Genomic DNA, 16,982 nt, shown 5'->3' with positions numbered 1-16,982 from the left:
GCGGGCTTTCTCTAGGTGCTAGGAGCGGGGGCTGCTCTTCCTTCAGGTGCTGTCGCTGCAGAGCGCGGGGCTCCGGGTGCATGGGCTCAGTGGTTGTGGCACGTGGGCTCAGTCGTTGTGGCTCACGGGCTCAGTTGCTCCGCGGCATGTAGGATCTTCTTGGACCAGTGGTCGAACCCGTGTCCCCTGCATTGGCAGGCGGGTTCTTAACCACTGGGCCACCAGGGAAGCCCCTATCACTTGATTCTTACTTTGCCAGAACAAACTTGCTTTTCTTGAGTGAAACGTTGGGAGCTGACACCGTAGGATTTGGGCTCCGGGTTGGAGAGCCCAGATCCTACGGTTGGGTTGCCTGACGCCTGTGAACTCCCTAAACCTATAGGCAAAATTGGCTGTGCCCGTGTAACATGTTCTTGGTGACATCCTTGAGTTTCATCAGATTATCGAATGACAAAAGAGCGATCGCTGTGGCTTTTGGGGTGGCGGCCACAGGTGACACCCACACACCAGCACGCGCTGATCAGAACTTGTGGATTAGCTCCAAAGTGCAAAGTCATAAATCTCAGAGCAGAAGCCAACGAAACAGGACAGAAGAAGAACAGTGAACGTCAGTGAAGCCAAAAGATGGGCCTTTGAAAAGATCAAAACGATTAAAACTCTAGCTAGACTGACCAAGAAAAAAAGATGAAAGGGGCTTCCCTGGTGGTGCAGTGGTTAAGAATTCACCTGCCAATGCCAGGGACACAGGTTTGGGGACACAGCTTCAATCCCTGTTCCGGGAAGATCCCACAGGCCATGGAGCAACTAAGCCCGTGCGCCACAACTACTGAGCCCACAGGCTGCAACTACTGAAGCCTGCGCACCTAGAGCCCCTGCTCCACAATAAGAGAAGCCACCACAATGGGTAACCCCTGCTTGCTGCAACTAGAGAAAATTCATATGCAGCAACAAAGACCCAACACAGTCAAAAAATAATAAAGTTCTCTTAAAGAAATTAAACAAACAAAAAATGATGACCAACATCAGGAATGAAAGAAGGAAGTTGCTACAGACCCTATAGATATTAAAAGGATGAGATATAGGAACAACACTATGCCCATAAATTCAGCATGAAATGGACTGACCCCTGAAAAGGCACTAAAATGAAAGCTCACTCAAGAAGAAACAGATAATCTGCATAGTCTTATATCTATTAGAGAAGTTAAATCTGTAGGGAAAAACCTTTCAACAGGGACTTCCCTGGTGGTGCAATGGTTAAGAATCCACCTGCCAGTGCAGGGGACAGAGTTCAATCCCTGGGCCAGGAAGATCCCACATGCCAGTGGAGCAACAAAGTCTGTGCGCCACAACTACTGAAGCCACCACACCTAGAGCCTGTGCTCTGCAACAAGAGAAGCCACTGCTTGCGGCATCTAGAGAGAGCCCCACGCGCAGCACCCCTCCCCCGCAGCCAATACATTAATTAATTACATAATTTTTTAAAAAATCCTTTCAACAAAGATAATCAAGGCCCAGATGGTTTCATTTGTGAATTTCCATCAAACATTTCAAGAAGAAATAACATTAGATTTAAACGATCTCTTCCAGAAAACAGAAGAGAAGGGAACACTGTCCAGCTCAAATTCTTTTTGGTATTTTCTATGTTTCTGACGTCTGGCCTATGCCCACATTTCTTGGAATCTGGGGGTATTTGATAATCTTGGCATCTCTAGGCCCCACTCTCCTTCACTCCACCCCTCTCCTGATGTGCAGGACACATGGAAGGGACTCGGGAAATGTTTGGTGACCATTTCAGAAAGAGTCCACAAAGGTGAAATCTCGGTTCAGGTGCCACCTTCTCCGAGAAGTCCTCCTGGTCATTCCCTTGAATGCAGGCCCTTTCCAGTTTGATATTCTTCTTAACACTTGTCACCAGCAGAATTGTCTCAAAATCCAGTGTGTAGTCACCCTCACAGCACATGTCCATTCCAGCAGCCACCGTACAGGGGCTTAGCAGACACACGTGGCCAGTGGCTGCCGTCCCGGACGGCACGGCTCAAATTGCCGAGGATGCAGCAGTGGCCAAGACATACCCAGACTCGGCCCCAAGGAGCTCCCAGTGCAGTTCCAGAGACCGGAGAAATTGTCTCATCTATATATTCATATATAAATTCTGCTGCATGATTCACAATAGTTAATACGTGGAAACAACCCAAATCTCCATCAACAGATGAAGGATAAATAGAATATGCGGCTGGAATATCATTCCGCCATGAAAAGGAAGGAGGCATTGACACCTGGTGTCATAGGTGAACCTGAAAACACGATGCTCAGTGAGAGAGGCAGACACACAGACACAAAGGCCACACGGGGCGTAAGTCGATCGCTGGGCAACGACCAGAACAGGCAGATCCACAGGCACGGCAGGTGAGTTCCTGGTGGTCAGGGGCTGGGGGTGGGGGGTGGGAGGATGAGTGCCCATGAGGAGGGGTCTCCCCACGTCTCTGAGTGGGGACTAACGATACCCTATGTTATCCAGTGTAAGAGGCCCTTGGGAGTCACACGCGCTATGACTTTATGCATCACCACAAAAAGAGAAGACTTAGCAGCCAGGGATGACACCCTGGATGGAGAGGGGCAGCCTGACCTCTGGGACGGTAAACCGTGACAGGTGGGATTAGAAACAGGCATCGGGGATGCTTAGGAATCTTTACGGCAGCCCTGGGAGGATGCTTTGCTGGTAGGCTGTCACCCTCACCATCCTGCAGCTTCTGTTAAGGTTACAGGTGGGGCCCAGCTTACACAGGTTGGAGGCCCCAGGGTGGGGTCTCAGGTTACCCGTGAGGGGCCCCAGTTTCTATGTGGGGTCCCCAGGTGATATGTGGAGGCTCTGGGTTATAGGCGGGGGCCCAGGTTGCAAATGGGAGGCCTCAGGTTATACATAGGGGCCCCAGGTTATAGTGGGGAACCCAAGGTTATGGGTAGGGGGCTCATGGTACATGTGAGGGGCCCCACGTTTGAGGTGAGGACCCCGGGTTATAAGTAGGAGCACCAGGTAACAGCGGGGGGCCCCCGGTTACAAGTCGGGGGCCCCACATTGTAGATGGGTGGCCCCAGATTATACATAGAGGGCTCTAGGTTACAGGTGGGGGCCCCAGGCTGTCCGCGGAGCCCTCCAGGCTCAGGCCTTGCCTCCGTCTGCTCCATACCCCATCGCGCACACCCATCGTTTCTCCCGCCTCCGCCACAGGTCACACACACAGACCCCCATGCCCGGCAGCCCCCAGACTCGCGCGCTCCCTCGCAGCCCCCTCGCTGACCTCGCCTGCTTCCTCCAGCTCTGACGTCAAGACCCCCTTCCCCCCCTCCCGAGAACTGAGGAGGACAAAGTCCTCCTGGCCCCTCTCCTGGCCCCACCCTGAAGCTCCTCCCACTTGGCGGTCTTTTAAATGTCTGGCTCTTGGGCTTCCCTGGCGGTCCAGTGGCTGAGACTCCGCGCTCCGAATGCAGGGGGACCAGGTTCGATCCCTGGTCAGGGCACTAGATCCCACATGCCGCACCGAAGAGTTTACATGCCGCCTCTGGAAAAAAAGATCCCGAATGCTGCAACTAAGACCTGGCACAGCCAAATTAATAAATAAATATATTTTAAAAAGTGTTGGGCTCTTGGCCCCAGGACCACCCTTCTCCAGGGGCCCAGCTCAGCCCCCACCTGCAGAGGGGGACCCCCCCCCCACCAGGAGCCAGAGGGTTCCTTCCAAAACCAAGGTCAGCCGTCGCCAGGAATCCAGCCGTGGTTAGATTAGGGGTTGGGTCTGTGCGGGCCAGGGTGGCCGCCAGGGGGCGGGTGGGGATCGTGGCCGAGGCTGGCCGGGTGTCGGCAGGAGCACGTGCGTGTGTGTGTGTGTGTGTGTGTGTGCACGCGTGCCAACATCCACTGGATGCCAGGAGCACCCCCAGGGGTGACAACCACAGATGCCCCTGGAGATGTGCCAGTGTCCCCTGGGGGGCAAGACTACCCCCCAGTTGGGAATCATTGCTTTAGAGATAGACACCGAAGTATCTATAGATGAAAGGATGTGACATCCAGCATTTTGTTTCCAAACATTCCTGGGCGTACTCTTTGGATGACGTTTTCGGGAGAAAGTGTTCTGATGTAGCCACTACTGTTTCTATTTTTACATCAGATGTAGCAGGTTGAGTGGCGGCCCCTGCAAAGAAATGTTCGTGCCCAAATCCCCAGGACCTGTGAATGTGCCCTCAGTTGGAAGTAGTGTCCTCACAGCGGTTAATCAAGATAAGGGCCGTGAGATCACCCTGGGTTACTTAGGTGGCCCGGAATCCACTGACAACTGTCCTCGTAAAAGGCACATGGGGGAAATCTGACAGCCAGAGAGAAGCCATGTGAAGATGGAGGCAGAGACTGGGTGGATGCGGCCACGAGCCCAAGCCGCCTGGAGCCCCCAGAAGCTGGAAGAGGCAGGAAGGACCTTCCCTGGAGCCTCCAGTCCTGCCGACACCTTGATCTCAGATGTCTGGCCTCCGGCATGTAACAGAATACATTTCTGTTGTTTTAAGCCACCCGATGTGTGCCATGTGTTATAGCAGCGCCAGGAAACTCATACGTAAGGTTCTTAGAATTACTTATTGCAGAAAAATTCACCCTTTTGAAGTGTACAGTTCTATGAACTTTGGCAAAAGGATATAGTTGTGTAATCACCACCATAATCAGGAAATAAAATATTTTCATCACCCCAAAAGGCCCCGGGTCCCCCCCGTAGTCACCTCCCTCCCCCAGCCCTCCCCCAGCGCGGGTCAAGTGTCGGCCTCATAGCTGGCCGTGCTCTGGGATGCCATGCAGTGGAATCACACGGTAGGAGCCTGGTTGCCTTCACCCCACATAATTCGTCTGTGATCCATCAGTGTGCTTGCGAGCACTGGCTCCTTGTTAGGTCTGAACGAGGCACCTTCACACGGACATTCTGTGGCTGTTTTCATCCACTCACCCGTTGAGGACCACTTGGGCTGTCTTCAGTTGTTGGTGATTGCAAGTCATGCCGTGAACACGTGTGTGCAGCTTTCTCGGTGGACAGACTTCAGGGCTCTCGGGTTAACACCCAGGAGTGGAACAGCTGATCACCTGGCAATTCTGCATTTCACGTTTTGAAGAACCGCCGAGCTGTCTTCCAAGGTGGCTGCATCCCCGCTGGCAACATCTGAGGGTTCTGGAGGTTCTGCATCCTCGCCAGCACTTGCTTTCGTCCAGTTTTTTTGGTTTTGGTTTCGCCATTCAATTAGGTGGCACGTTAACACACACACGTGCGTGAAACTGTGGCTGCAGAGAGGAAAGGATGGGTGCTCAGTTATGTGCTAAATAAATACGGTAAAATGTTAATTCCAGGAACTAGGTTTTGAGTTTTTAACCACAAAATCCTCTCAACTCTTCTCCACACTTGAAAATATTCATAATAAAAAGTTGGAAAAAATAATTCAAGGGTGGACTTAAGAAAAAACAAGACGGGCTGGGAGTGGAGACTGATTGAGGCTGGATGGGGGGAGGGGCTGGAGGGGTCCGTCCGCCTTCTCCCCTCCCGCGTATGTGAAATACTCCGTGACAAAGAGCTGGGAGGCTCATACCTCATGCCGCTTAGGAGGGCCACGAAGGAAAAAGAAAAACAGAAATAACAGACATTGGGGAGAACGTGGAGGAATTTTTTTGGACGCCTTGTGCATGGCTGTTGGGAATGTAAGAGGATGCAGCTGCTGTGGAAAATCGTCTGAAGGTTCCTCAAAAAATTAAACGTAGAATCACCATGTGACCCAGCAATCCCACTCCTGGGTACATACCCAAAAGAATTTAAAGCAGGGGCTCAAAGAAATATTTGCCCGCCTGTGTTCACAGCAGCGTGATTTACAGCAGCCGAAAGGTGAAAGCAACGCGAGTCTCCATGGACGAATGATGGATAAACACGATGTGGTCCATCCACACCCCGTGGTGCGTCCGTGGTCATCCTCAGCCATGAAAGGGAGAGACGCCCTGACACACGCTACCACGTGGAGGGACCCCGAGGACACGGAGCTCCGTGAGAGATGCAGACACAGGACACACAGGGTGTGACTCCACTCATAGGAGGTCCCTATGGTTAAGATGCTGAATTTTATGTTCTGTGGTATGTCATTGTATGTTATGTGACCCCAGAATTCCTCTAAGAATTAGGAGGTCCAGGAAACAGTCTCTGGTCTTCGCTGGTGGGATCGCATGGTCCGTCCCCCACGGGCAGTGTGGCCACGTCTTCCGAAGTGATGGTTGGCTGCCCGGGCACCCTCCCCAGTTCACGCGCCCATGTGGAGGGGCCGGGACCATGAGGCCGCCCCTGGGGTGGCTAGGCCTGGGTATTGTCTGGCAGAGATTCCTCTGGAAGGACACCCATGGCAGCGTGGGAGGGCGTGTTCATCTGGGCACAACTTTTTGTGGTAAAAATTCACCGTCTTCCCCATCTTTAAGGGCACAGCTCAGGGGCATTGAGCACATTCTCGTTGCTGGGCAACCGTCCCCGCCCTGCGTCTCCAGGACTTTCTCATCTCCCCGAACTCTGTCCCTCTGAGACATGGACTCCCCACCCCCGCCCCCCGCCCCCGGCCCCACCATCGACTCCCTGTCTCTGTGGATCTACTCCTCTAGGGCCGTCCTGGGAGTGGAGTCACACAGTGTCTGTCCTTCTGTGTCTGGCTTCCCTCCCGGAGCATCCCGTCCTCAGGGTCCGTCCCCGATGCAGCAGGTGTCAGGACCTCCTTCCTTTTGAAGGCCGAGCACTATTCCACTGTGTGGAGGCACCACGTTTGTTTATCCCTCATCTGTCGAGGGACACTTGGGCCGTGGTGAATCCGCCATCAGGAACATTCACGCACAGGCGGGTACCCTGTCGGGTCTCTGCGCGCAGGTCTCGGGGTTCACACCTGGGAGAAGAGCTGCTGGGTCAGGGCACGACCCTGTCCACCGTTTCAAGGAGCTGCCAGACTCTGCCGTGGCAGCTGCCCTCTCGGTGTCCTTTCGACGCCTGAGTTTTGAAGCAAGGGAGTGAACTGCCTGTGCGAAAACGTAAATCATCGCAGGCAAGCAAATCAGCAAGTTCTAGACTGTGGGAAACTTAACAGGAAAAACAACCGGGTGTCGTGCATAAAAACACAAAGAACAAAAAAACCCACCAAACCACAGAAAAAAAAAAAAATAAGGGGGGAGGTGAAGCTATACGTTAAGACGCGAGTGGTGTCAGCTACGTTTTGTTTATTCCTTTACCCCTTGATGGACACGTGGCGGCCTGCTTGGACTGGGTCGCCAGGGCCGGCATCTGCCGGGACGCTGTGGCCCCAAAAACCTCGAGTGAAAGAATGAGTGGATGAGGGAGGAGGGGGTAAGTGAGTGGGTGAGCGGGCCGTGCAGGGGGAGGAAGCCTGCAGTGCTGCCCACGGCCACTCTGGGTGGCTCAGGACCCTGGGGTCCCCGCCCTGCCTTGGGCTTCGGCGGGGCCCCCTGTGCGATGGGCCGCGGGATCGGACACAGGGTCCCTGGTGGCCAGGGAAAGGGCCAGGAGGGGTAAGGCAGGAGGCCCGCCCCGTGGGAGCAGAGTCTTGGCAGGTGGGAACGCTTAGGGTGCCATCTCTGCCATGCCCGGGGCTCTCCCCTGCCTGACACCTGCAGCCTCACCATGCCCCCTCTTGGCGTGGATGGCAGGGTGGGGGCTTTGGGGCAGCCCTTACCAGAATCTGACACCTGGAGGGGGACCGTCGGTCAGCAGCCCCTCCACCCCACCCTGGGACCAGCTGGGCTCCGGGAGCCGGAGATATGGCGGCCGGCTTGGCACACGGCCGAGCCGGCACAGACCTGAAATTCCGGGACATCATCGGGTACCCGCCCCCATTCTACAGTTGGGGAAAGCGAGGCTTGAGGGCTGGACTGGGGCTGGATGAGGGACCCACCAGCCCCGTGTGCCTGGTGGTCTGGAGCGTGTGGCCACGGCTAGGGGTCCCTTTGTGCTTCTGTCTCACCCCAGGAGCTTTGTGCTTGCTCTTCCTCCAAGGGTCCACACAGCTCCCTCCTTCACTCATTCAGGTTGTGACCTCAGGTCCCCTGACCCTCCTGGCTAAGCCCCTACACCCCGCCCCCCCCCACCCACCCACGCTGCCCCCGCCAACCCAGGCTGCAGGACCCTGTTGCCCTGTTCGAGATGATCTCACAATTTGTGCCGTGGTTCTAAGGCACAGGCACGTGTAGGTGTGCAGTACGCAGGTGTGGCTGCTGCCGGGGGAAGCGGGAGGCCCCCTGCCCCAGGCCACCTGAGGAGTGACAGAGACCCTCATAGTTGGCATGTGCTGACCTGAAGTTCGCCTCTTGCTGGCCTGGAACCTAGGGTCCTTCCGCCCTCTCACCATCCCCCATTCAACGGAGGGGACTCCCGGGCTCAGAGGGGTCCCCGCATCCTTGCCCAGGGATGCACGTCTGTGTAGAGCAGGGCTCAGCCAATGCTTTGTGTCAAGAGTCAGAGAACAAGCATTTTCAGCTTTGCAGCCCCATGGACTCTCGCAGCTGCTCAACTCTGTCCATTGTGTCAGAAACTGGCCACGGATGATGCTTAGCGGAAGGTGTGTGTCTGAGCCAGTGAAACGTTATTCCTGGACACTGAAGTGTGAATTTCATGTCATTTTCATGTGTCACAAAAGAGGTCTTCTGGGACTCCCCGGGTGGTCCAGTGGGTAAGACTCTGTGCTCCCAATGCAGGGGCCCGGGGTTCAACCCCTGACTGGGTAACTCGATCCCACGTGCCGCAACTAAGAGTTCTCATGCCATAACTAGGAGTCCGCATGCTGCAACTAAAAGATCCCGCCTGCCACAACTAAGACCCAGTGCAGCCAAAATAAATAAATAAATATTAAAATGAGAGAGAGAGAAGTCTTCTGATTTTTTTCACCCACTTCAAAATGTAAACATCACTCTTAGGATGCTGCAGTTCTCACACAGATGGGCCAGGCCTTTGAGCTGGAGTCTGCCGACCCCTCCAGGCGACCTCACTCTATTGCCCTCAAGCGCTAAGCTGCAAAACAGAGGTGCTTCCTCTGCTGAGACTGGAGGCTGGAGGAGGACAGACCCTAAAGTGGCCTGTGATCTCACCTCCTGTGGTCACGCCTTGGTGTCATCCACTCCCCTTGAGGGGGGAAGGACCAATAGGCTGTGGCTGAGGTGACATCATACATGACCAGATCTACAGCCCCTCCCTGTGGGTTTGACAATGTGAGCAGCTGAGTTGGAGAAGCCCAGCAGCTGAGGGCAGCCTCCAGCCAACAGCTAGCAAGAAACAGGACCCTCAGTCTTACAGCAGCAAGGAAATGAATCCTGCCACAATGTAAGGGGGCTGGAAAGCAGCCCCCTCTCTGGTTGAGCCTCCCGATGAGCCCCCAGCCCTGGCCAACAACAGTGATGCAGCCTGAGCAGAGGACCCAGCTCCACTGGCCCTTGGAAACTGTGAGATAATCAATGCACGTGTTGTCTTAAGCCTCTGTGTTTGGGGAAATTTGTTATGCAGTAGCAGCTGACTAATACAAGCTGTACGTGGGGACCACCCCGGCTTCTGCCATTTGTCCATCCATTCATTACTTTACATCCAGCATCTATTTACTGAGCACTACTGTATACCCCTCATTCATTTATTGATGCTGCCCTCCCAAAGCTCACAGTGGGAAGACCAGCCAGCATCCCCCCGCAGGCGTCTCTACTGCCCAGGGCTACTCCCCCTGCTTCCAATCCAGTCCAGGGGGTCCTCACCCCACTGGTTGATTCCGTACACCCCTTTGGCTGACATCATGGAGTTCTTACCCCATTGGCTGACTCCATACAACCATGTGATCCCAGCTCAGCCAATCAGGGCTTTCCCTTACCTGGCCACAGAGATTGGTTCCACAAAGACATGGGACTAAAGCTGGGCCCATCAAAACCTTCCCCTGGGACTTTTGCTGCTTTTCTTGGGGAAGAGGTACTGACCTCCTGCTGAGGCTAAGCTGATGGGGGGGTTGGTCTGGGGCTGCTGGCACCATCTTTGTTCCCACCAGGGGGGAGACTGTTGAGGAAAAAAGCCAAGAAAGAGGATGGCAGAACAGAGAGTCGGAGAGGTGGACTCATCTTTGTGACACTGTTTGAGGCTCCTGGGTCCAGCTGAGCCTGAAACTGCCTGGACCAGGGGCAGTCCTGCGCCCAGGGGACACTGAGCAACAACTGGGGCATCCGTGGTTGTCAAGACGGTGGGGCTCCTGGCATCGAGTGGGTGGGGGGCAGGGGTGCTGCTCCACGCCCCGCAGTGCCCGGGACGGCTGCAAAACACAGAGCCAGCTGGTCCGAAATGTCAGCAGGGCTGAGGGGGAGCACTCTGCGTTAAATCTATCCCTGGACCTTTCAGTTCCATGCGCAAAATTTCCCATCTGAAAGAATAATATGGCAGTTTCAGTTGCGGTTTCTGTCCCTTGCAACCAAAAAATTCTCATCAAACTGGGAGTTAAGACTCCTGCCGGGGGTTTTGGGTATGGAAGCTGCAGGTTGCCAGCGTGGGTGGGCTTCATTCCACTGGGGCGGGGTGGGAGGATGGGTCAGGCCTTACACTGTGATTATTTTGTAACAGGCGTGGTTTTAGATTGATAGAAAAGTTGCAAAGATGGTACAGAGAATTCCTGCATCCTGTCACCCACTTTGTCCTGCCGTCAACATCTTCCGTGAGTGTAGGACGTTTGTCATTGATACCTTACCAACTAAAGTCCTCATTTTTTTTTTTTTTTTTTCAGATTTTCTTTAGTTCTCCCTAATGTCCCTTTTCTGCCCCAAGACTCCGTCAGGATCCCACATGACATTTAGCCGTCACATCTCCTTACGGCCCCTTTGGGCTGTGACAGTTTTTCAGACCTTCCTTGTCTTTGATGACTGGACAGCTTTGAAGGGGTATTTTGGAGACTGTCACTTGATTGGGTTTGTCTGGTGTTGCTCTCAGGGTTAGACCGGGAGATGGGCTTGGGGAGGAAGGCCACAGAGGCGGGGGGGGGGCTTCTGATCCACCAGACCAGGGGGCCCTGCTGTCCACATCCACCGCCAGAAACTTCTTGAGTGTGTTTACAACTTTTTTTTTTTTTTTTTTTTTTGGCCTCACTGGGATTCGAATGCAACTTGAGTTTAGGGTTTGATGACAGCCTGCTGTGCCATCTATCGCCCTTCTGATCGCTGGGTTAATTGCCTTTTGCGTCTTCTTTTGTAATTTCAGTGAAATTCACATGGCATGAAATGAACAATTTTAAAGTGTACAGTCCGGTGGCTTTTAGCACATTCACCTCGTACAGCCAGCACCTCTCTCTAGTTTCAAAATACCGTCATCACCCCCTAAAAACGTCAAGTCCCCAACAGCACTCAACCTCATCGTGCTTCCCAGCCCCACAACCATGGACCCACTCAACCCACTCTCCGTGTCTGTGCAGCTGCCGGTTCTGGACGTTTCCCATCCGTGGAGTCACACCCCTGTGTGTCCTCCTGTGTCTGCGTCTCTCCCTCAGCATCCTGTCCTCAGGGTCCCTCCACGGGGTAGCGCGTGTCAGGGCTTCACCCCTTTTCATGGCTGCGTGACGTTCCCGTGTGTGGAGGGACCACGTGTGTATCCATTCATCAGCCGAAGTTCACTGGGGTTGTTTGCACTTCTTGGCTATTATGAATTCTGCTGCTGTGAATTTGCTTTTTTAAACATTTTTACCATAAGGTCCCCAAGTTCATACTGGTTCGTTCACCTTCCTTCCCGCCTTCCTTCCGTCCTTCCTTTTCTTTTCTTTCTTGGCTGCATTGGTGTCCATTGCTGCGCGTGGGCTTTCTCTAGTTGCAGTGAGAGGGGGCTATTCATTGCGGTGGCTTCTCTTGTTGCAGAGCACAGGCTCTAGATGCGTGGACTTCGGTAGTTGTGGCACGAGGGCTCAATAGTTGTGGCTCATGGGCTCTAGAGCGCAAGGTTAGCAGTTGTGGCGCACGGGCTTAGTTGCTCCAGAGCACGTGGGAATCTCCCTGGACCAGGGATCGAACCATGTGCCCTGCATTGGCAGGCAGATTCTTAATCACTGTGCCACCAGGGAAGTCCCATGGTTCTTGACAAAGTCTCACAAAATCCCTCCAAGGGAGGTACTATGATTTTTCCCATTTTATACATGGGGAGACTGAGGCACAGAGAGATTAAGCAAGCTGCCTGGTGGGGTCACACGGGCAGTGGCAGAGCTGGGACTTGAACCCAGGAAGTATCAACCTCATGCTCTGCTCCCGGAGCTCCACTCTGCTGAGCTGGTCATTTTTGCGGCCCTGGGGACGTGAGATGACCATCAGGGGAGGAAAAACACCCCAGACCAGCCTCAGTACCCATCCCCCAATTCTCACCCATTGGAACCCAGATTCCTGGCCTCACTCTGCAGATTGTGAAGGGGACGCCTGGCCCGGGCTGGGGAGTCTGGCTTCTCCCTGAGGCTGGGGACGGGGTGGGGTGAGGCTCCACAATTGTGCAAATGCCCCTGGTGCCCCTCTGGAGCCTGGCTGCTCACGTGCCACTGGGGCCTGGACGTGAGTCAGCCCGGCCCTGGCTGGCTTGGAATTTCCCCGTGGGTCCAGGCAGATCCAAGGTGAAGGTTCAGGAAGCCCCAGCACAGGTGACATCAGTGCTCAGGGTTGGCCATGGTCTACACCCGGGAGGCCAGGCCGGGGCAAGGCGGGGCTCAGTCCACCTGCTCGGACCCTCCTCTGGCACTTGGGTTGCAGGAACCTGCCCGGAAGGGCCAGCTCCTGGGACCCGGGAGCCTAACGGGCGCGCCCTGCTCTCTGTTACACAACTCGGGCCTGGCCCCAGCATGATAAGTGTTTAATGGGTGCCTGTGTGACCCCAAACTTGCCGTCAGCCTCCTCTCCCGCCCCCCAGCAGCTGGCCCCCAGCCCTCCCAGTGCCCTCTCCTCCCCCACGCCCACCCCTGCCCTCGCTGCCTCTCTCCTGGTGCCCTAAATCCTCCCTGGCTCCCCACTGCCCCGGGGACAAAGCCAGGCTGAGTGCCCCTCTGACGTGGGGCTGGGGGTGAGGGCGCGTCCTGAGGGTCCTGACCCCTCCCCCAGCTCTTCTCCAGCTCCAGCCTGGCTCACTATTGGCCTTTGGTAGAAAGAAATTCAAAGTTTGGCTCCTTCAGCTTTGGGGCAGCAGCTCTGCCTCCTCCAGCCTCTGTCTCGCCAACAGATGAGCTTTGGAGAGGTGGCCCCTCTGCACCCCCAAAACCAGCACAAGCGCCACCATGACCAGACCACCATTGCTCCATAAGCTTCAATGGCTCCCTAGTGCCCCCAGGATAAAGGCCTCGCCCTAGCTTTCCGCGGCCCCCACATGTTCCTCCGGGCCTTGACGCGTGCTGGGCCCTCCTCCAGCAGTTCTTTCCCTCTGGGCTTGGTGGGCGGACTGCTGATCTTCCTTCCCCTCCCACCTGCTCCCCAAGCTCAGGGCCTAGCCTGACCCGGCCTGGGGGGTGCCTAGTCAGGTGTCACATTTAACCCCTGCAGCCCTGGTGTCCCAGGCTCAGCGCAGAGGCGGGAAGGCCTGTCTGGGGCGGATCTCAAACCAGTTGGACGGGTTTGCTGCTCCCTGAAGTGGCCCTGGCTGAGAGGCAGCCCTGGCCAGGCCCAGCCGGATCCTGCTCTGGGCTCAGGCCGGGCAGGAGGGAGCTGTAGGGCCCAGGAACCCGCCAGCCAGCGCAGCCTGAGGACACCTCCGGGCAAGTGGCAGGTGGGCCCGGGGACAGGCAGGGTGTGGTGGCTGGGAGCCGGAGATGGAAGTGGGGACAGAGACAGAGACACAGAGAGACGGCAGGAAAGAAGGAAAGTGACTTGAGACAGGGGTCGGGGGCACAGACATGGCTTGTGGGACGTCGCTGCCTCTGCCTCAGTTTCCTCTTCTGCGCCCTGGGGGCGGGGGCTGATTGGGGCCGGAGAAGGAGAGCAAAGAGGGGAGCGGGAGAAGGGATGGGAAGAGAAGGGGAGGAGGGAGAGCGGGGAGGGGTGGGGGAGGCGGGAACCTGCCCACTGGGCAGGGGGGAAGTGGGTGTGGAAAGGAGAAGTGGTGAGGGACCCAGGCCCAGAGGCTCCGGCAGGGAGGAGGCGCTCCGTGGCCGGGAACGCCGGGGCTTTCCAGAATGTGGAGAAACAGGAAGTGGTTCGTCCCTGCCCCCGCTGGCCAGGCCAGGCTGGGCCCACCTGCCCCGCCTCACCTGCCCGCTGGCCGGGGCTCCACCTCCCTGGGCGGGCCGAGCCCTAGGGTCCCTCCCAGGAGGGACACCAAAGCTGGGGTGGGGGTCTGCTCACTGAGGGTTAGCCCAAGAATCTGCTGGCTCACGAGCAAGCCCCCAGCGGCCTGACCTCCGTCCGTCTCAAGTTTTCTGCTCTTTGGAATAGTGACCTGCACCTTGAGGTCGCCTGTGGGTTTGGTGCTAGCAGCTCGCCCATTTAGCAGGCCAGAACACCAAGGTTTGGAGAGAGGGAGCTGCTCGCCCAGCCCCCTCCTGACTCCGTTCTGGGGCCCCATTTCTCTCGGTGGTCTCCCCATGTCAGGTCCCTTAGTTTCACCCATAAAAATACAGGACTCTCAAACCTGGTAGATGTGCATTCCAGATACGTGGAGGCTACTTCTTCAGCATAAGTATATCCCAAATATTGCCTGGAATATACTTGCCCTAAAAAATTATTCTTTGTGCACCTGAAATTCACATTTAACTGGGTGCCCTGCATTTTATCTGGCACTACTTCCTCGAGCCTGGTCAAAGCTCCTGGGAGACAGTTAGGGGGCACTTGCATGGGGCGGGGGCAGGGGAGGACTTGAAGGGGAGGCTCTTTGACTTTAAATATAGCTTCGCCAGACAGACCTGTGGCCTTCCATGAGCCCTGTCCCCACAGGACGAGGGGCCTTAGGCATTTCTGACCATTGACTGTTTACTTAGGTGACCCCATGATCTAGATGTTCACCTGGAAGTATTCATAATGGCTTAATACTAGGCACTGTTCATTTAGCTGCCTGAACAGCCTTGGAGATAGCTGCTATTATCCGTGGGAAACGGAGGCACAGAGAGGTTGAGTCACTTGCCAGAGGTCACACAGCACCCAGGACCAGGCCTCCAGCTGTCCAGAGCTGTATCCCTTCTGCTCTCCCAGGCCGCCTCTTGCGATTCCCTGGAAATCCCCAAATCTGACTAATTCCCTAGGCATCCCCAGACTTAGTAGTTTCCTCCATGCTGAGATGGCTGGACCCACCCCGGCCTGGGCAAACTGCCCCCATTTCAGGCAGAGTTACCCACAGGGACCTCGTGCTTTCCCGAGGTGAACGTGGTGGAAGTCGAGTCCACGCCTCCCCTGGGCTCGCTCCCTGACTCGGGCCAGCTGCGGAACTGTTCTGTGCCTCGGTTTCCCCACCAGCAACATGCAGGTAATACGGGTCCTGACCCCAGAGGGCTGCGGTGGGAACAGGGATGGTTTTGTGGGCGTGTGACTTGGGACCTTGCCCAGGCCTGGCGCTCAGGGCGGGGGTGGGGGATGTGCTGAGTTTAATGACCTGCAGTCCCGTCTTGAAGTTCTTAATGCTTTTTGAACAAGGGGCCCTGCGTTTTCATGTTTTACCGGCCCCGCGAGTTGTGTGGTTGGCCCCGTGTGAGTGGAAACGGGAAGACGCCACTGGACACTCTCTCCGCAAATCGGCTTACTCACCTTTCAAAGCTTAAGTGTCTGTTACTCAATTTGATGTCTTCTCATTAGCTACAAAAAATAGTTCCAGGGACTTCCCTGACAGTCCAGTGGTTAAGACTCTGCACCTCCCCTGCAGGGAGCATGGGTTTGATCCCTGGTCGGGAAACCAAAATCCCGCATGCCAAGATCCCACCTGCCACGCAGTGTGGCCAAAAAAGAAAGAAAGAAAGAAAAAAGTTCCAAAGTCAAGGTTACACCCCAACTGCCAAAAAGTAAGCATGCCTAAGTGAAGCTCACTCTGGATAAATCACTTCTCTCTGGGTCTCAGCGTCCCCACCTGCTCCCTTGTCCTTGTGGGTTTGGGTATGGGGGTCCTTGGCCTGAATTTTTAGTGCAAACAGATTTTAAACAGATCAGGTCTTTGAACAGCTTTTTAGTCTGCCCTTCCTAAGTTCAGCTATCTGGCAAACTCCTACTTGAACTTCAAAGCGCCAGCTACAACATCTCCCCCAACCCTGCTCTCCAGGATGCCCTAGGCAGAGACCTTACTCCTCCCTGGGCCCTAGGCCTGATCTTGCAGATGGGAGTGTCTGGTCTTGACTCTGTTTCCCCTCCTGGGGGTTTCCTGAGGGCAGGGATGCGTCCTCTCTGGGACCCCGGATCTGTCCAGCTCAAGGCCAGGCACACAACAGCATCCAGAAGAGTTCACTGAATAGACAGGCAAGAGGAGAGGCGATCGCTGAGCGCGAGGGGTTGGAGCGGGTACAGGAGGTCCCTGGCTGGTGGTGAGGTGGGTCTAGGGAGATGGTGGCAGGGGGAGAGGGGTGCCTCCTGCACCAGCCCTGCCTGGACCACCAGGCCCACCCCGTGGTGGGTCCAGTGGGCTCCGGTGGCAGGAACACGGCTTGTCGGTGCCACCCTGTTGCCGGTGGGGAAGCAGATCCCGGCGTCGTGTGCATCAGGTCCCTGGAAGCCCCACCCTGGAGGGAACCAGCACCAGAGCCACCCAGCTCTCATGGCCCTGCCTGAGGGGAGGCTGCCTTTTCTCCCGGTGGGCCCCCCCCCCACGTGCCAGGCCCCCTGCCAGGGGTGGGGGTGGTCCCAGGGCTCTTGTTCGGGGGTGGAGACAGGTTAACGAGCAAACTACCATTGATGGGGAGGCAAGAAGGGGGGGTGGGGCGCGCGACTGCGGGACCCAGGGCCCTTTCAGAGGGTTGCGGGGCGAAGATCTGGGCTGTAC

At 55.9% G+C, this 16,982-nt stretch overlaps 1 protein-coding gene across 7 annotated transcripts in view; it reads left to right on the top strand.

The window, feature by feature from the left end:
* Positions 1 to 13,661: 13,661 nt before the first annotated feature.
* SBNO2 (strawberry notch homolog 2) overlaps positions 13,662 to 16,982 on the top strand; it is a 45,004-nt gene continuing 41,683 nt past the window's right edge. For 5 of the 7 annotated variants that reach the window (XM_057709026.1, XM_057709023.1, XM_057709016.1 and 2 more), the window contains exons 1-2: positions 13,675 to 13,796; positions 15,380 to 15,485. In XM_057709026.1, the coding sequence (XP_057565009.1) occupies positions 15,480 to 15,485 (6 nt within the window). In that variant the 5' untranslated portion in view covers positions 13,675 to 13,796; positions 15,380 to 15,479. Of the gene's footprint in view, positions 13,797 to 15,360; positions 15,486 to 16,982 lie in introns of those variants that run through there. The other 2 variants (XM_057709021.1, XM_057709019.1) reach the window with 2 other exon arrangements.

This window comes from Hippopotamus amphibius, chromosome 15, assembly GCF_030028045.1.
Source record: "Hippopotamus amphibius kiboko isolate mHipAmp2 chromosome 15, mHipAmp2.hap2, whole genome shotgun sequence".
Taxonomy (NCBI): Eukaryota; Metazoa; Chordata; class Mammalia; order Artiodactyla; family Hippopotamidae; genus Hippopotamus; species Hippopotamus amphibius.
This window is presented reverse-complemented; position numbering and strand designations above follow the sequence as displayed.